Source organism: Pterocles gutturalis, unplaced genomic scaffold (genome assembly GCF_000699245.1).
Source record: "Pterocles gutturalis isolate BGI_N339 unplaced genomic scaffold, ASM69924v1 scaffold1382, whole genome shotgun sequence".
Classification (NCBI taxonomy): domain Eukaryota; kingdom Metazoa; phylum Chordata; class Aves; order Pterocliformes; family Pteroclidae; genus Pterocles; species Pterocles gutturalis.
The window spans coordinates 16,981-37,070 of NW_010107628.1; the positions used below are offsets into that span (position 1 = coordinate 16,981).

The window sequence follows — 20,090 nt, forward strand, 5'->3', positions numbered from 1 at the left end:
TCCAGTGAGGCTTAAACATCCAAAGCTGCAGAATAAACTCATCAGGCCCAAGTCTTCTGGTGGCGATGGGTTCAGCTCTTGGATCTGCAGTGGGGACCCGGAACCAGAGGCTTTTGGGGACCCCAGGGTGCATGCTGCTGAGCCAGGGCTTGTTGCCTGTCCCAAGACCTTCTGCTTCTTGCAGCTGCTCAGGAAAATGGACATTTTGTCTTTTCTGCACAATTTGCAGAGCAGCTGTGGTGTCCAAGAAGCTTCCATTTTTCTTGTATGAAATTCCAAAAATGTTTGGATCCGTTTCCCTGAACCTTGGGATTTCATCCTCATAAGAACAGAAGATGCTGCGAATGGAAAGTCCCCCCCCTTTTTTTTTGTGGTAACCCTTGAGCAACGCTAACCCAGGAAATATTTAATGCTAAGTGATGCTAGAGAGTTGGCGGAGCCTGGTCCCTTCTCTCCTGAACAGGCTTTTAAACTAAGAAATTGCTGGTAAGGCTGTAGGAAACTGCGATAAAAGAAAAAGGAAATTAACTTGGACTATTAAGTGGGGCTTTTAAAAATCTTGGTGGGTTTTTGTTATGGATTGAAATAAAATATTTTTTTAATAAGACTTAAGAACACAACTGAAATCTGAATTTTTCTCTGCTCTTAGCTACCTTATTAATTTCATCCTCGATGCCACACTGGGAATGCTGCTGATCTGGCTTGGCGTGAAAGTTGTCTCCTGGATCGTGCACCATAAGAAGTACACGTACCTGGTCTTCGGAGAATACGGTAGGTGTCAACTTCTCTGCAGCTATGAATGGGGAGAAGAAAATGGCCAAAAACTATGGTTTGGGGATCAAATATGTAAGCAGCCTGGTTCTGTTGTCCTTCCTCCAAGAAGCTTGCAGAGTGTGGTAGTGATCAGTGTGTCAGATGCTGGGACATCCCTAGGTCACAGGTAACTCTGCTGCCTTGCCAAGCACACTTGAACATAGCAGGTTGGAAATGAAAGGCTGAATGTTTTCTTGAGTAGGTAATATACCCCAGGACATGCATCTGATTTTTGTGGGGTTCTTTTGGGGGTTTTCAGTAGCCTCTTAGTTCAGAACATGGAGTTGTTCTTGTGTTTGCCTTGAGTTGAGTAGACATCATCAGGACACAGCCTGGCCCCAAAACTGAGTTCTCAAATGACTCGTGGATTGGTTTGGTTTTGGTGTGTGGTTGGTTTTTTTTTGTTGGTTTGTGTTTAGGGTTTGGTTTTCTTTTAAAAAAAGAAAAAAAAAAACCAAACCCAAACAACTTTAAGTATGCCTGAGTCTGGCCTCTCTGCTTCAATTCCTGCCTTGTGACGGAAAAAAGTTTCAGAAAAGCTTTTCTCAGCCAGCCCCACTAGAGGGTAGCACTTCTCTTCGGAAAGAGCAGAGCCAGCTTCCAGGAGAGCCGTGCTTGTCCTTGGCTGCAGAGGGAAAATTAACCCTTTGCCTATTTTATATCTCCTATAAAGACGAATTGAGTCTTACTTTAGAAAATACATCCTATTCATTCCAATCGCATTCCCACCTTCAAGACCTTAGTCATTACATCTGTTCTGAAGGTAGTCTTGTTCCTTTGGCTTTTTAGTAGCTAGTCTGATAACTGAGCCTGGTGAGACTTGGACTAAGCTAAGATTAATGTGGAGACCCCCCCTGGCTTGTGAACTCTTCAGCACGTGTAGATGGGTCACGGCACAGGATGAAGGTGGTGGTTGGGTTTGGAGACAGCAGAAGCAGCTACAGATTGGGAATGTGATGACAGCAGATGGGCTGAAGTAATGGGATGTGGCAGGGCCTGGCTCTCATCAAACTTGAGAGTGGCTGCAGTGGTCTCCAGAGGAGGTTCAGCATCCTGACAGCGTGCATCTGGTGGGGACTGCCTTTTTTTTTTTTTTTTTTTCCCCTGATGGCTCTTTCTCAAAGAGGAGCCAAGCACAGAGCCCTGAGTAATTCAGATGAGACAGCAGAGGAATCCAGGTATTCTTGGTTCTGGGACTCTCATTTTTTCCCCTTTTGAGCAACGAGGACTTGAAGCCCAACTGCAGCCATCCCAGGGCACAGCTTCACGCGCCACGTCTGCAGTCGAGCAGAAGCGAGGAAATGTTAAAGTGTATTGACAGCTTGCTTTAGCCTTGCAGAGCAGTAATGAACTTCTGTTGAGCTGTAGCTGGCCCATGATGAAGGCTGGCTTAGACCACAGAAACGGTTCACTCTTCTGAGGAAATCTTGCTTTCATTAAAAAAAAAGTTTCTGCTGTTGCTTGAATTAGCTCTTGAATTGAGAATTAAATGCCTCATCCACCCAACACCGCTCTTGGTGCAGAACTCTGGCCAGAGTGACCACGATGGAAAAGTTAGGTGGGAGTTAAGTGGCATGTCCAGTGCAATCCTGCTGGAGGGCTAGGGGAGAAAACACCGCTATCCTCATCTCTGGTGTTAAGTAACTTCCAAAATGGTTTGGAAGATGCTAGTAAACTTTGTACAGTTTTAGACAGGCTCCAGAAATATGATTCATTTTCTGGTCTGATTGCAGTACCAGACTTTATATTGCTTTCACCAATTCTCCTGAGGAGCAAAAGCATCTCTTGCAGTCCTGCAGAGGAGGAAGGGCAGAAAAGCACCAAATCCATGTTGCAGACAGTGGTGATTGCCATTGCTTCAATCATCAGGAAAGAACAGTTTTGTCTTTGTCCAATACAGCCAGTATCCATCTACCTGCATAGTCTTTGAGGGAAAAAAAAAAACAAAATCTGTTGCAACTGCTTCCCTTCTGACCTTCCAGCTTTTAGTTGTGTCCCTGGAACTGATGCAAACTGCTCCAGTTATCCTTTGTTTTGGGCTTCAGCAGTCCCTTCTGCTCTGCTGTTGGTGTACCTGTCTCCATGGGTGGTTCTCCCTGTGTGAGTACAATAGCTGTGTTAATGGAGAAGCAAAGAAATGGGAAGGGAAAGCACCTACATCTACGCTGCTACTTTAAGCATCCAGCTGTCCAGAACTGTTTAGAAAAAAACAATTACTTTTGTATTTAAAAAAAAAAAACCCCATGAAACATCTGTTCTGAGATCAGCCTCTCTGGTGCCTGAGCTCTTTGCCAAAGGAATGACCTGTTCTTTAGCTAGTGGAGAGTCAACGGCTCCTATATGCTTATGTTCCTCCATCTTTGCCCAACAACTCTTGATTACACTTTGGACTGCCTCTAAGCAAAGGAAACTGCACTTTAAAAGGTTGCTGACTTTTCTGCAGATGCTTGACTCCTAAAATCAAAGATTGGAGAGGTGTTTATTCTTCATCTTGGTTCCTGCAGGCTTTGGACAATGATGGTTGCCTCATGCATGCTGAAAGTTAACAAACTCCACAAATGGTCTCTGAACTAGTTCAGGTTGCTCAAAGCCTCATCCAGCCTGGCCTTGAACCCCTCCAGGGATGGGGCATCCACAACTTCTCTGGGCAACCTGGGCCACTGCCTCACCACCCTCACAGGAAAAAATTTCTTCCTAATATCTAATCTAAATCTACCCTCTTTCAGCTTAATTTCTCTAGCAGGGTAGGAACAGGCCATAACTATAGGAGCTTTCCCTGTAGGGGATTTCTGCAGGGAGGAGAGCAAAACAGAGTTTAAGCTGCAAAGAACTTGGGAGGTGGATACTCAAGGTCTTGGAGGTGCTGCTGGGTCTGTACAGACTGAGCAGGGGAGATGCTGGCTGGAGTCAGAGCCTGGTTCAGCTTTGTGTTCCATCTCCAAACTGCTCTTGCTCTCTTCTCCCTCACCCATTCCCATGGCAATAAGCAGCTCCCGTAGAGGAAACCTCTGGATGGCTGCAGTGTCCTGACATTGCAGTTATGTCTAATAATTCTAAAGTATTACTTTAGAAATACTGAAGTATTTCTTTTAGGTAAGCAAATTCTATGTATTTGCATTAAGAGATGGTTTCTGCAATGTGCAATAAAATACTAAAGAGGAGTATTAAGAAATTATGGCGAGAAAGAGGGTGTTCTTACTTGAAAATGCCTCTGGATGCCTGTGTGGATGCTGACTTGTGTATGACCATGGTTGTGGTCACTGACTAGTATCAGCTGGATGCTTTGTGCTCATTCACTGTCTGGAAATGGAAAGGCATGTTGCTTGGAGGCCTTTGTAGTCTGTTTAACAGCCTGTTGAACTCTGCTGGTCAAATTTAGTTATAGCGTAGTATGCTCTGTGCCAGCTGCTGAGTTTAACTGAGGACCTGTGTAGGCTGCTTTTGGCCCTGTGTGATGTTTTACAAAATTTCCATAACAAATATTCCCATGTCCTGCAGCAGCCAAGGGAGCTGGCTGCTAATGCTTGAGGAAATACTGCTGCAAATAGCTCTAACCTGAGGGGCTGTCCTGTCCTTAGCATGCTTTGGCCTTTCCACCTCCAGGACCAGGGAGGAAAAGGTAAGGAGGGGACTGAGGATCATCCTCAAGTGACTGTGTGTGGTCAGCTCCCCTGCTCTGAGCAGGTGTACAAACCTTAAACCCTCCTGGATCTGGCTGATTAGAATTACAGAATCACAGAATGGTTTGGGTTGGAAGGAACCTTAAAGATCATCAAGTTCCAACCCCCTGCCATGGGCAGGGACACCTCCCACTAGCCCAGGTTGCTCAAAGCCTCATCCAGCCTGGCCTTGAACACCTCCAGGGATTACCCTAATGCAGTAGTAGTATCTTGGAGCAGAAGACTCAGAGCAATGGTGTGACACTGCAAATTGGAAACTGATTTCAGCTGTACACTCATTTCTAGTTATTTCTAGTTCAGATGAATGCCAGACAGGGTCTGGGATGTCCACTGGACCCATCTGGTTCTGATGGGTCACGTCCCAGTCTCTGAAGACTTGTTCTTGCCCTGAAAGTAAGTACTTCTGCGCAATACAGGTGTGTTACTGCTATTTCTTACCCTCCTCTGTACTTGACACTGATAACTAAATCCCTTGGTTTTGGAGATTTTTTTTGTTGAATTTTTCTATCCCCACCATGTCACCCAGTACAACTTTCAGATATTTTCTTTTCTTCAACCCCCTGAACCCTCTTCTTTGGTTGTGGTTAAGCTTTTTTCCTACCTGCTCAGTGCACACACAGTCCCCAAAAGACTGTTAATAAAGCTGTCTGGCAGTAACATGTGGGCTATGCTGACAGCTTGGTACATTAGACAGCCTGGATTAAAACTAATCCTGCTGTGTGGTAATGACTCAAATACCTCAAGCAGTGCTGCTTTCACTCTGCGAACAGTTGGGCTCCCACGCACAAGCAGAATATGAGACACATGTTTCTGTGAGGTTGCTGCAGGCACCAGCGGTCCTGGGTCTGCACCAAGGAAGTTTTGCTGATGGTGGGGTGGGGAGCACCAGCGATGCTGCTGGAGGAGAATGTACTATGGGCATCCTTTGGGGTGAAGGCAAAGGGGGATTGATTTCTGTCAGTGTGGGGGGCTGGTTATAAGAAGGTTCGAGCGAAGTGTTTTCATGAAGCTAAAAGGAGATGTTGGTGGCAGAGTCAGTGGGTAGAGCTGAGATGCCCTAGGTTATCTTTGCACTAGGGCTGGAGACAAGAAACTGGAAGTGTTCAAAGGAGCACAGTACGTGTTGCCCTCTAACAGATGTGATACAGAGGTTGCAGAGATCCTTTGGAGTTATTCCACTCTCTTACAAGGAAAGGGAAGCTTTGGAAACAGCTAAGAGGAAGGCATCTGTTTGGTTTTAGCCTCTAGGGAGCAGACTGGCAGCCAGCAAAAACCAACCTTGTGTGGCAGAAACAGTCTTGTAGGTACTCACTTGGATTTATGTCATGGAGATGACTGATGTAAGAAGAAGCCTCTCCCATCCATGGAGCAGGGCACCTCTGGACCACAGCTGGTCTATTGAAAGTATTAAGTTGCATCTGAGGATGCCTGTGACCCTCTTGCTGTAGCAAGCACCTAAATGAAATGTGTGGTTAACTGGGATCAGCTCAAGTTTTCCAGCCTTGCTTCCTAACTGTGGAAGGAGGAGATGTGGACGGTCTGTCTCATTGGCTTGTCTAGGGAGCATAGCAGAGGCTCCCTCTTCTCTGACGGGATGCCAATAGTTGGTGACTTGTATGGTACTGGCATTAGTTAGATGAATTAGTGGTGAGATAGACGTGAATGATGGCCACTCTGAGCTGGATCAGTGGTCCTTGGATGGCGTCAAACCTGCTGAGGTGAGGAGCAGCCAGCTGGGCTCCCTGGTGAAGAGCAAATGAACCACTGTCTATAGCTGAAGTTATTCTTGCAGCCCTGTGGGTCATGCTACTGCTTCATTTTTCTTTGTCCTGAGTTATTTTGGTACTGAGCAGCCTCTTGTCCTTGAGAGACCAAGATGCAGTAAAAGGCATAATAGAATCATAGAATCATTAAGGTTGGAAAAGACCTTGAGGATCATCAAGTCCAACCGTCAACCCAACACCACCCAACCCACTAAACCATGTCCCCAAGCACCACATCTACATGTTTCTTGAACACCTCCAGGGATGGTGACTCCAGCACTTCCCTGGCCAGCCTGTTCCAATGCCTGATCACTCTTTCAGTGAAGAAATTGTGGAGACACCCTCTGATCATCCTGTCGGGGACAGAAAACAAAGTCTAGTCTACCTCTGTGCTCCAGGATGGATTCCTGTACAGAAACCTCTCATCCCATAGTCTGAAAACAAAGCTTAGAACAGAAAAGGAGGAGGAAGAGGTTGCAAAACAGTAGCAATTTTGAGTTGCTTAAGGTGGTACAGCAGATGGCCAAATCTGGCCTCTGCATAGGTCTGTGGGTCTCTTTCCATATCCAAGTGCTGATGTCCCTCTATCTGTGGAGATTGACAGCATCTTCTGTAGGTAATACAGAAAGGACCAGAGTGAGAAGTATGAATATTTGAAGCTCCATGTTGCGATGGAGGCAACTTTGATGTGGTGGGTATTAAGGGGTGCAGGTCTGTCCTAGACAGCTTGCCTGTGCTCACACTGAGCTGGTGAAGCTGACCTAACTGGTGCAGACCTCTGGTCTCAGAAGTGAAGTTCCCAAATACAAAGCCTAGGTGGGATCTCACTACCACACAGGAAAAAAAATAACTTTAGTGAAGTGAGAAAAGGTTTTCTGTTTCTATTGGTTGTCAAACCTCAAGAAAACTATGAGGAGCCATTTGCTGAATTTCTTGTTAACTTAAAGTGAAGGGAAAATTGTTTGTATGAGGAGCTGTTAACCTTGGGGACACAGGCAAGTCTGTGCCTAGGGTGGGTTAAGAAGCAGGTTGTCTTTTCTAGTGTCTGTGAACCAGCCTGGTTAGCCAAAACCTGGCTGTAAAGATGACTTATTGAGTGTTAGGACTGTCAACTGCCTGGTATGCAACACTAAGAATCGCAACTGTTTGTGATGATGAATTGTGATAACCTCCTATCCCCAAAAGAGTGTGAGGGAGCAGGTATTTGAGAGAGATCTCGAACTTGCTGTTGCTTCTCGGGCAAGCTGAGACAGCGGAGGGAAGTATTCTTCAAGAGCCGTCACGACTGCAACGCAGAGGAGCCGACTCGCAAAGGGTGCTGTGGCTTTGGTCCTTGTTCCCCCCATGGGGAGCAGTGCAGCTGACAATACAGAGCAAAAGGCAAAGAGTTCAAATGCAGGAAGGACATGATGGATATGTTTGTTTTTTCCTGTTTTGTTTGTAGCTGGAGCTGTGATGGGCAGTGGGAACCTGGAAGTTTGTAGGAGGATTGGTCCGTTTTGAGGGATGGGGCTAAAATCCCCGCTATACCTAACCTGTGCCAAAGACAACCAGGCACCCGAGTCTGTTGGGAGAGGCTGTCTGTGCTTCAGAAGGATCAAAGCCTCTGTGACACTGAGATTGAATTGCCAGCTGCCTGTAGTACTGCTCCTGTCTCCTCCACAGACCACCCATTAAGCTGTTGCCTGCCAAGGAGAAGAGACGTGTGCTTTCTGAAATCCTCTGCGGGCTCTGCCGGTTGCATTCACACGTAACCTTCCTGGCTCCCTCTTCCTTCTCCTCTGCACGGTTGCCTGCTGCTCTGGCGCTCTCTGCTTGCTTTCCTCGCAGCTCAGCAGCCTTGCCGCACCCTTGGTTTCCCAGTCCTTCACTCTCCGTGGCTCCCTCTTCCTTCCCCTCCTCTGCGCAGTTGCCTGCTGCTCTGGCACTCTCTGCTTGCTTTCGTTGCAGCTCAGCAGCCTCGCCACACCCTTGGTTTCCCAGTCCTTCACTCTCCCTTGCTTTATCATAGAATGGTTTGGGTTGGAAGGGACCTTAGAGATCATCCAGTTCCAACCCCCCTGCCATGGGCAGGGACACCTCCCACTAGCCCAGGTTGCCCAAAGCCTCATCCAGCCTGGCCTTGAACACCTCCAGGGTTTGCTTCCTTCTTGATCGTGGCTTGAGCAATTGAAAAGCTGGGATGCAAAGTGATTGCTTTGAGGTCTCTGGCATAGATGCTAGCTGGATGCCTCCACTTCTTAGCTGTAGTTTTGCAATGAGACAAATGTTTTGGTAGGTTGCTAACAAATGACAGAGTAAAGGCAATACCGTAGCTTTGCAATGAGACAGATGCTTTGGTACACTGCTAACAAATGACAGAGTAAAGGCAATACACACACAAACCTGTTTTGCCCTTGCTGGGAAGCAGATCCCCTAGAGCTGGGCTTGGTGGGATACCGGCTTTTACTAAATCCTGGTATGCACTGCTGCTCTCTGTAGCTGGAGGTTCACATAGGGGTTTGGATAAATGTGCTTTTACAAACTATTGGTGTTGTCTTCCCTCGCCACATTTCAACAATATTGTGCTGAGAAAAGTTGGGCAGAGTTCCCAGTCCGCTGCCATCTGACAGCACGTCGAGCATCAGCATCTCACAGGGGGTTGGGTTCTGTTGCACAGATGCAATTCTGAATTCTGGCCTGATTACCCGGGAAACAAGTGTTGGCAGGGGTTATCTTTATATTCAAGTGGTAAGAGGAAATGCTGCCTTTTTCCTAAGCCAGATACTGTAGCTCAGTTTTGCAGACCTGAGATATTCTGATGAGGCTGGGAAGATGATAACCAGCTGGCAGGGTGCTCACAGAGGGCTGAAGCAAGCACATGTAACAGATACAGTCCCATTATCGTTGTTAACAATACAAATATGCTTTTACTTATTACTTGGTAAGCACCCCATTGGAAACATTCATATTTAATTAGCATTGATTCTTTTTGAGTGAATTGCTCTAAAACCTGGGATGATGCAGCCCCTGTCTCTTGCTCAGACAGCAAGTATCACATAACCAGCCGCTCACTTCATCAGCAAAAAAAATAATTCTGTGTAGGACTGAAAGCTTATGCTTCTTGTATTGAAAATGGTGACCAGAAATTTTGTTGCTAGCAACTGTATTGGTAAGGCTTGGCAGGAAGCAAATTGCAGGTGATGCCTGTCGTGATTGACATTTTTTCAAAAATTCTTGTTTTGCTCTTCAATTGAGTAATCCCTTGTAGACCCAGCAGGTACCCTAAGCCTTTCTACCCCAGGCATGTACTCCTACAACTACAGATAGATGGAAAATCTCCCCACTAATTTCAAGTTTGGTATTGAGTATTTATCCCACTGCAAAACTTGCAACATGGAAACACTTCCTATGCCTTTAATCAGCTCGGGTATCGAGCATGAGGCAGCTCTTCTGCAAGGCTGTCTCCTTCTCTCCTCTGTCTCAGATTTAAAATGCTGTTTTCCCAGGTGACCCTCCACAAGCTGCTGCCTGGATTGGCCAGTGTATCCTCTACTTGCTGATAATGGTTTTTGAGAAGACTGTGATTAGCCTTGTCCTGCTTATCCCTGGTTGGACAAAGGTAAGCTCCTGAGCTGTGTTTTTCTAGCCACAGCTGTTGTGGTTTGGTTTTTGTCAGCTTTGCCTTATTAGTGGTCCTCATCACTGTAGGTCTTTAATCCGTATGACTTGTTGACATCTCTCTGTAATCATTAACTGTTACTTAAGTTTGGGGAAGCATGACTTTCATAACAGTTTGGCTCTTGTTACTTTCTCTTGTTAGTCAAAAGCTAGTGGGGAAAAAAAGATGCTGCTTTAATTTTCTTTTCCATCCTTGGAAGAGTAAAATGGGCTGGGCTGACAGCTAAGCTACTTCAGTTCTGGCAGATGATTTATACACTTCAAGTGGGTTCGTCTTGGTGTTTCATGATCCTGTGCCTAAATTAGGGAGACTCTTAGAGTTTAATTTGGAAAGAACTATCCTAGCAGTATGCTGTCCTTCCCCCTCAGCCCCACCACCCCAGACTGCTTCTGTATGGTAGGTAGCTTATGCAATGGTAATTATATTGATCATGAGTTTCTGTTTTAAAAAATAAAAATAATAATCCTATGTTATAGCCACATAGCTGGTGGCAGGTAGGTGTGATCGGTGTAAAAGCCAGTTCTGGGTGTTGGTGGGTAACTCCAGTGTTGAATGCACTTACACGTAGCGCCTAGTACCTCACAGGCTGGTGTGACTTGACTGAGGAGTTATTTACAGCAATCTGGGAGCACTTATCTGTTCCTGTTATGGGGCTTGTCCTTCTAACTTGGTAGCCTAGAGTGCTGGCTTAGACATGAACATGTTGTTTAGAAGCACGCACAGCTAGATACAGAGATGCTGCTGGATTCTTCTCCATGCTTATCACACATGGCTGGTGTCCTTATTTTGCATCTAGGCTACAAGGAACCAGGGAAAGTCCCACCAGTTGTCATGGGCAGTTAAACTGAAAGACCAGCAGTATTTGTTTTTTGATAAGTGAAGTGACAAAATCCTGTTTGGCAGCTGGACTAATGGAATAGCCCATGTAATCTGTCTAAGAGCTGGGCTAAAGCAAAGGCTGCAGAGCCCTAGCTAGGAGACTGCTAGTGTAAGAAGGCAACTGGTTTGCATCAAAGGTCTCCCAACAGAGCTGTTCAAATAGTGATTCTATGTGCTTTCTCCTCTGCAGCTTCAGCAGATCCTCCTGGGTTACATCCCAAACCCCCAGCTGGAGCTTGTCCTGGTCATGCTGGTTGTGCCTTTTATAGTCAATGTAAGTGATGCCTCTGCAAGCGCTGGATGGGGTGATCTGGAAATTATTGTTGTCCCTTGCAATGGGAAACATGTACAGAGCTGGTTTGGGGCAGCCTTGAGTAATTGAAGTGGCTGGGACAGGGTGGAGAGGAGTGAAAACAAATAGCTGTTGTCATGAATACACAAATATGTCACTACTGCCCTGCCATGGTCTCTGTTAGTAACTTTCGCTCCCTTGTCCAAGCTGCTGGGTGGCTGACTCTCTGAAGAAAGCTGGGGCTCATTAGCTGAGAGCTGCATCTCGGCAGCAAGCTGCAGGCATGGGTTTGCCCCAAAGCCCTTTAAGTTCCTATAGGATGGCTTGTCAGTGGTGACCTTTGGCAATCTGTCAATCTAGCCATTTGGCTAGACTTCAGATTTTGTTCCAGAAAGGGAAGGTGTTCAGGTTACCCAAAACTGTTGATCTTCTCAAAACTTTTTTGGCAAAAGCTCAGCTTTTTCCTCATTCCCTTGATTCTGGGTAATCCTTGACCTGCTGCTCGGTTCCTGCTAAGATGGGAAGTGAGAACCAGGTGTTAACATTCAGAAGCCCCCTGGACAAAAGAGCAAGTCAAAAATCTTTTTTGACTCATACCATGGGCATTGCAATGTATGCAGCATTGGCAAAGGTGGGTTTACCTGCCTCTGCTACCATCTTCTCTCCACCACTCCAGGCAGCATTTCTTTATCTGAAAGCAAACTCTAGTTCTCAAAGAACTGACAAGGGACTGGTGTGGACAGAACAGATTAACCTTGGATGAAGCTTGGTTCAGTAGTTATTTCCTCATGGAAACCTGGCCTATGATGGTCTTTCTTGAGGTCCCTTCCAACCCTAACCATTTTTTTCCTCTGGCTCTTCAGCAACCATGGAATCAATAAGATTTATATGAGAGGGGACCTCAAGAATTTGACTCTTCCAGTCCCCATGGACACACTTAACATGGGGTTGATTTAGATATTAAGTTAGGTTGATCAAGGCTGGATGTCTGGAGAAACCAAAAGGAGAAGAAATAGCTGTGATTGAATGACTTTGTATTTTGGTCTCTGCAATCTATTAATGTAACTTCTTTCTCCCCAAGGCCATTATGTTCTGGGTTGTGGACAGCTTGATCATGAGGAAATATAAGCAGAAGGACACCCTGGATATAAATGGATCCATAGAAACTCCTCGGACTAGGAGGACTGAGGAGTCTCAGGTAAGGCCAAGGATGTCCCGTGCTTGAGACCAGACTTCAAGCTTATGGTATGGACTGTGTGCTTTACCACAGGCATGCAACGTACCATCGTGTTGCCTGGACCTAGGGTGATGTTTCATGGAACTAGATGATCTTTAAGGTCCATTCTAACCCAAACCATTTGTGATTCTATGACCCTGTTAGTTCTAACTTTCCATGCTCGCAGCTGAGGTCAAAAGGAGGATGTTTCCTGGAAAGAACTAACCCTGTCTGACAATGAGCAACATTGCAGCCTACAAAGTGTTGCTGAAATGTTGCCCCAAAGGATGACTGTATCTTTTGGGGTATGAGCTAGTTTTTGCAGTAACCTATGTGGGCTTGTTGGAGTGGTGGGCTGAAGCTGGTGGGTACCTCTGCACTATCTCTCTCAACTTCCCATTATTAATTGTAATTAATCTTGGCTTAAAGTGCTTGCTTTCCTTACTGTAATTGATAGCATCTCTTTTTTGAGGACAAAGCCTAGCTGACAGTACTTTTTTGTCAACATTTGTTATTTTTTTCAGCCAAATGATCATCCCTTAGCTGTAGGAAGCTGTATTTTGTGTAGTCTGAGATTGACAATTAAAAGTTAGTGGGGCAAGGAAATGCTCCAGTCCCATCAGACTTTGTTCTTGTTAATGACATGTGGTTTGCTGGGCTAGTGGTAGCTGTGCTTCTCATCAGATTTTGGGCAGAGACCACAACCTGAGTTGCTGGGTTGAATTCCTTTCCTCCTCCTGGAACGCAGACCTGGTTTCAAAGTGCTCTGTGTACGGCTGCTGATATTTTGCAGTTCGCTGGTGAGACTCGCTGAGATAAGAGCTTCTGGCACTTGCAGGCTGGCTCCTGGAGGAGCTTCTGCTGTGGAATTTAGGATGAACAGAAATAGCTCTTGCTCTCGGAGAGAATTTCTATAAAGTAAGCCTGCTCTTGCACTGAGTGGGATGGCCCATTACTGGTGACATTGCAATGCACAGGAGGCAATAGTGTTTAACTGTTTCCTTGGCAGTCTGCAGAGCAGCCATGGCTTCTGTGTCATAAGGGTGCAGCAGCCACTCGTGAGGATGCGGTGCAGAGGAATCCTCCCCCTGGCAGGGAGGGCAGGCAGATGTGAGCAGCTGTTGAGACAAGTGAGTCACTCCTCCTGGCCCTGCCTCCTGATAAACAGTTGTAGCTTGGCCAGGTCACTAGAAATACGTGAACAGTGTGCCCCAGGGAGTTTCCTGAGTGGTGTGTGTGGTGGGAGCATCCTTGAGAAATCGTTATTGGTTTGGAGAGAGGAGGGAGAAGAGGCCTGAGCTGGGCATTACCAGTATGTCTCGATGGTTATGCATTGAAGACAAGAACTCATACCTAGGATGTGAAGGTGGATTAACTCTGGGCATGAACTTGTCCCTGAGTATGGTGCAGTCCTGGTTTCTTGGTGGTGTGTGATGTTCAGGAGTGGCACTTCCTTAAAGAGCTAGGTTGGGGGTCTACTCAAAATGTAAAGCTGCTGGTAAAGATCTGCCTTACTGACTGGATATGCTGGTGTGTTCCTGAAGGTTTAAGATCAGTTAATTACACCAGCTTAGAAGCAAGGGTAAGGAGGTGACATCTTTAGTTGAGACACCAACCTCCTTTCCAGCCTTTTGAACCTACACTTGCAGCATCTAATCCTAGATGGTGGCTGCTGTGGACACACGGATGGTGTTGCAGTTACTGGTCCTTCATGGAAGTGGAGTTGGCCCTCTACCTTATTCCACTGAATGGGGGACAAGAGTTTTGTGGCCTCTAGCTCAGTTTTGGATAATCTGAATGGAAGATACCTGTTAATCTCCAGAAGCTAAGACTCTTCTGGTAGGTCAACCTAGACAAGCTGTTTGAAGTGATAGAAACAACTCTCGAAGTCTGACTGTTGCTTCTCCCATCTTCCACCACCTTCCAAGTACTTGAGTCCTTTTCTCAGACAAATTTTTTTGCCAAGACCTTCAACATGCAGCTCATCTTTCCATCTTGAAGCCCTCTGATCCATCACTGTGGTGGAGCTACCAAGGGGAGCAGTTTTTACCTGGAGCAGTCTCCAGGGACTGCCTCCTGTCTGCTCAGACATGTTCCTGTGCCTCTGGCCCAACAAATAGCTTGGGCAGAGAAGGGAGATAATGAAGAAATACAGAAGTGGGTGACCTGCTTTTCCAACTCTGCTTTGTGGCACTGGGCCTCGAGAGCCATAGGCTCGTTCTTCATGCGTCATTTTTTTTAGCTGTAAATTAAAGATCATGTCAGCTGTCTGGGTGCTACAGCTGAATTGGCTGGAATTTAAGTTTGAAAACAGAAAATGAGGGTTTGCTGGGCTCATTGCTGCTAATAACATGTTCAAGTGGGGAGATTGCTTCCCTCCCTGCTGCCCAGTGGAGGGGGACTCAGAAGCACCAGTACAGGGCAGAGCTGGCTGAGGCTAATGTGTCCCACGGTTTATCAGGGTTCATCAGGGCTGTCTAGCAGCAGGCGCCGACAGCTCCCCATCATGCTGCCTTCTTGAATTTCAACCCTCTGCCTATCTTGCCAGTAGAGAGTGTCATTATTTTCACTTGAACTAGCAGTTTCTGTTTGGAAAAGGAGGGGGAGAGAGGAAGTAGAATGGAAAGAGGGGGCTGAAGTTAACCTGTTAAAAACCCACACTGAATATTTTCTATAGGGATAGCAGGAAAATTCAGCTTTGAGCTTGGCTTGGTAGACCAGCTGCGTAGCAAGAAACCCAGCAACCAGCAATCCTGCCTCTGGTGTTACTTAGTGGCTCTATGGCTGCAGTGTAGACTGAAGAGCTGGCAGCCACTTGTGGGCTTTAAGGCTCTTCTGCTGAGCCACAGATGTGACAATGGCATCTTCCTTATAATTGAGCAAACGCTGAACTTTTTTGTACTGAAACTCTGAAAGGGATAAACTCATTCTTACAGCTGGAAGAACTTCACCATTCCTTCCAAGTCAGTCTTAAAGCTTTCTGTTGTTTCAAACTTGTGTCTTGCCTTGGTAGATCTTCACGCAGTTGGTGGATTGGGGTTTTTTTGCCCTCTTGCTTGTGGGATGGGAAGAGATCTCTCAAGAGTGCCAGTCTGAATCCAGTGCTGTTCAGGCTGGGGAAATGGATTGGTCTGCATGGCCCTTTATTTCTGCTTTGCATGTGTCCTGCCCTTGACCCGAGTTTCTTTTCCTTTGCCCTTGTGAGTGTCAATAAACTTTAGATCTAATCAGTGATTTCTTTGTTTCCTTCACTCAGGAAAACAAGTCAGTTTAAATGTTTTATTTGATCTTTTTAGAACTTGCTTTTGTTTTCTTTCCCAAGGGAGGTGAGTTTCTGCTCCTTTTCTGAAGGCTTAATTTTACATTTTAGGAGATGAGCCTTAAAGCAAAATTCGGGCTAATAACAGTGGTACTTGTGAGAACCATTAGGGTGAAACTAGAGGCTAGCTTAAGGTTGGGAGGAAAACTAATATACTACATAGGGACCTGCCTTTGGTCAGCATGGGATTCAGCACCTATCCCAATTCCCTTCATAGGAGCTGTGGCTTTTGGCAAATCCCTAGACTGAAGATGCTGATGAATGCCAATACCTATGCTGCTTGCTTTTAAGTATTGAAGAATACTCTAAGAGTTTGATTTGATAGTTGCTTAACTGAGCTGATTTTTGAATAGCTTAAGGTGCCTGGTCTTTATGGGAATGCTAAATGAAAGTGGGGATAGAGATGCCTCTGGAAGGAGACTCTCCCACCTGTCAGCCCTACTGACTCCTGGGAACTCATGCAAACTCAGGTGCAGGAGGATGGTGGGATGGTTCCTACTTTACCAGGCTGGTGGAGCTTTTGGCAAGCAGGTTTCCATGGCTAGCAGGGAAATGTTCCCAGAGCTGCTTTGTTTTATAATCTGTCTCGTCCTCATCCATCTGTGCAATCTCTTCCTCTGCTACGGAGGTGGCTTGGTGGTCTGAAGGGTCTGCTGGGAGGGAGTACCAAACCAGTAAGCAGCTTCTTGCCCCAGACCATAGGGGTTGGCAGAGCACGTGGGCAGCCCTGTTTCAGTAGCGTGACCCATGTTGTTTTGCAAGCTGCTGGCCCCCTGGTGCGAGGAGGAATGCATGAAGTATTTGAGGACTGCTGAGTGAGACAGTAGCACATTGTCCCAGGACTGGGAAACTGTGGTCCATTCCCAGCTGTGCCACCAACCCGCTGTGATCCTGACCTGGATGCATCTGCAGGGGAAGCGCCTTGTCCAAGTTGTGCTGAAAATTCCCAAAAACAGAGTTTGGCTTGAAGACCATCTCTGAGGGTATGTCCCATGACTGTCATAGTGATGAGGTGCCATCTCATGATGAAGATCCCTGGGGAATTGTGGAAAGGTTACTAGGGGACTGTTGGCTCAAGCAGCTTTGTATGAGCTGTATGGTGGGCAGGTAGCAGCCTGAATGTGTATGGATGCACAACGCTTAGTGCCAGCTCCATCATCCATGCTTGGCTGCAACGGGATTTGAGTTTGCAGCTGAAACCCACCAAAATTACTAGTTCATTAGGCCCCAAAACTAGCCTGTTGCAGCCTGTCAGCATTCAGCGAGTTCATAATGTTGTGTGTGACTAATTACCGACCCATTTTTTCAAGTTCAACAATATCATGATATTAATATGATAAACAGAGGAAATCTTAATGGGAAGAAATGGAAACTTTCCAAGAAAAAAAAATTAGAGACCAATGTGGGGGACAACAGGAGAGCTTAATCTGGTCTGCTGCTACCCTTTGAGTGTCTGATGTGTTGCTGTGAAGATAGCATCAGATGGAGGGGCTGGAGTGTGCCTGAGGGTGGGGAGGAAATCTTCCCCTGGGGCTCTTCTGCTCCTTTGAAGTCATTGACTCATTGGAGTTTGTTTTTCCTGTTTAGTCGTTTGGTTGCTGTGGTGACTGGCCCTGCGGTGCTACCGAAGTGCTAACAAGCGAAGGGCACGTTAATTCACATGTATGGAGATAGCCACAGATAAGATTAATTCCCCTACGCTCCTGGTTTTTCCCAAGGAATACAGGGCTCTGGGACTGGCCAAGCTATTGGGGACACTGCCATCCCTTGACTTGTGCCTTTGAGCTGGAAGGCTCCTGCTGCAGGTCACACACAGGGAAGCTTCATAGGTTCAGCCTTTGACGCCAAGTGGGGTCAGATGGGGCTGAGGCTTGGGTGGGAGGTCTGCACTGCTTTGCTTGAGGAAGCGATGTTTGTGGGTGTGGTTGTGGTACCTGGCCCTCGTTCCGCATCAGCCATGATCTATTGATGTTATTTGGCTTCTGTGATGGACAAGTGTAGGAGGGGGAGAGGGCTGCTGGCATTGCTCATCTAGGGAAATAAGATTTGAGGCCCTTGACTGTGCTGTTGGGCTTGTGGCCCTCTGTGGAGTTGGGTGCTGAGGTGCCAAGGACCTGGCTAGGCTTCTGATGTGGATGACTAGCGTTTACCAGAAATCCAATGATTTGTCCGAGCTCCTGAGTACTGCTGGGCATGACACAAGCTCTAGCACGAGGGTTAACTGCACTTCAGCCTTGCCTAGAGGTAGCTGCTGTCATGGGTAATGACTGTAGGGCTTCTCTTGCCCAAAGCTGGATATTTTGAGGTAAGAAGAAGGGCTAAGATGGGGTTGAGCAAACAATTCGTCAAGCCATGAATATTACCCATGCAAACTGCTCATCCAGCCAGCCTGCTGGCTGGCATTGTCTCACCTCTTCTGCAGTCAGTGCAGCCACAGCCCCAGTAAAATCCGGCCTTTTTCCTCTTCCAGATGATGTGGCTGGAGGATGTCCCGCATGTGGCTCTGTCTGCAAACACTCCAGGCTGGTGGCAGCCAGTTAGCTCAAAACGGCCTGTTGGTAGCTTCGAGTCTGAAGTTAGCTGCTGAGAGCGTAGGTGTTCCTGGGGGCAATGGGCAGCCTCTCGATCGTGCAGCAAAGCTGTGGGCTTTCTTACTTGGAGAGGTACCAGTGGGAGGTGTTAGTGCTCTATTTTGGCTCCCACAATTTGGACTGAACCAGGAGCCAGGTAGAAATAAGAGGCTACCAGGCTAGGACACCACTCCTGAGCTTGCTGGCCACGGCTGAAGCTAACTCTGTAGCTCTGTTTGCTTGCCTCATTGAGCTCTGGAGATGGCAAGTAGCTGGGGGCCTGGGAAAAGGTCTACATTTGGTACAGCTGTTTGCAAAATGTGGCCTAGTTTTTGTACATCTCCACTGAGATGTACATGCCTGAACACGCTTGTCTATGTGTGTCCTGTCCCACGGTGAACAGAGCTTTTAGCTGCCTGTTCTGCTCTGGAGAGGGTGGGGGTTGGGATACCAGGTCATCATGGTGTCTGTGCCCAAATCTGTCTGGCTGTTGTTGGAGAGATGGTCAAGGTGACCTTGAGACCTTTCTCATCTGTCAGAGAGGATTAGATCTCACAGGAGACCCCTTTTGGGGTGCTTGACCCCCTTCAGCAAGCAGTATAAAGAAGAGCTGAGAACTCATGCTCCATCAGCATCTGTCTGTTCTCCTTTCTAGGTGTTGCTCTCTCCAGACATGGATTTTGATCAGTCTGAAAGCGACCAGGATATTTCAGGACTCCAGGGAATGAACCAGAAAATGAAGCAGCCCAGCTATCAAGTGGTCATCTGACAACACTGAGAAGAGAGAGGTGGAGGAAGGGAAGCAGCACTGTGATCCTTGAGCTGGCCAAAGAAGGAGAGGGTGGGGAATGCTAGTTGATCCCTACAGATCTGCAGAGATCCTTTTGTCTGCCTCATTTAGACCTATCCTTCTGCTATTGTCTCTTTGGGATGGTGTCTGTGCATCCTGTACAGGCTTGAGCAGTATCTGCTTTACCTGTCTGACCCTAACCTGTACACATGCGGGCACGTTGAGGTTAGGGGTATGGATATGTACTACCCCTGGCTGGCCACCTGGGTGTAACTTTCTGTCAGGGCTAGAGACTGAAATCAAAAGACTGTGTGCTTTTTTTTATAGAAAAGAAGGAAAAAAAAATCTATACTACCTGAAATGTGACACTTTTATATTCACAGTACTCAAAAGAATTGGTTTGCAATATGTATTTAAATGTCTTGACTTGGGAATATTGTCTCAGTGGATCTGATGCTTTTTACTGTTTTATAAAGAATGCAATAAATATTTGACCTAAAACCGCTTCATAATTGAAATGCCTCCATGTGTTTAATGTTCTGCAAGACCCTAATGCTGTAAAGGGGAGGAAGGGGATCTGTTGAAATTTTTGACTAGTTCCGCCCAGGGCAGGTTGTCTTTCTGTAGCAGGGCTATCCTGGTAAACCTACAGAAGAAGAGCCGAGTCACAGTGCTCGGTTTCTGCAGATGGGTTGGTTGCATGAGCCACTTCAGTGCGAAGAATTGATGCTGCAGCATCAGCCTGTGCTGACTCCAGACCAGAGCAGACCAGGAGACTGATCCCAGTGGTCACCTTACATGTGAGTGTTTAACAGGAACTAGAAGCTAACTACTTTCCTTTTACCTAGTTTAAAATAAACAGATAAAATCTCTGCAAGACCTGATGCAAAAACTGGATCTGAGAAGTCAACTGAAGCCCCATTAACCAGCCCTGACCTTCTGGGGGTGAGGGAATGGCCTCAGGCAGGGTTGCTGCAGGAGAAGACCCCTGGGTCATCCCACATCCTGGCAACTTTTGCTTGATGTGTGAGGTGCAGGGCTTTGCCCTCGCTCTCTTTGTTAACATACTTTGTTTGTCTGTGAACACACAAATATGCAAAATGCTTT

General features: G+C 46.6%; 1 protein-coding gene across 1 annotated transcript in view; it reads left to right on the forward strand.

Annotated features, from left to right (window-relative positions):
• LOC104472466 (transmembrane protein 110-like) overlaps positions 1–18,962 on the forward strand; it is a gene marked incomplete at its 5' end in the record, with an annotated part of 21,834 nt that extends 2,872 nt beyond the window's left edge. The window contains 5 exons of the mRNA XM_010088161.1: positions 650–771; positions 9,745–9,857; positions 10,987–11,070; positions 12,170–12,286; positions 18,849–18,962. Of these exons, the coding sequence (XP_010086463.1) occupies positions 650–771; positions 9,745–9,857; positions 10,987–11,070; positions 12,170–12,286; positions 18,849–18,962 (550 nt within the window). The remainder of the gene's footprint in view (positions 1–649; positions 772–9,744; positions 9,858–10,986; positions 11,071–12,169; positions 12,287–18,848) is intronic.
• Positions 18,963–20,090: the final 1,128 nt, after the last annotated feature.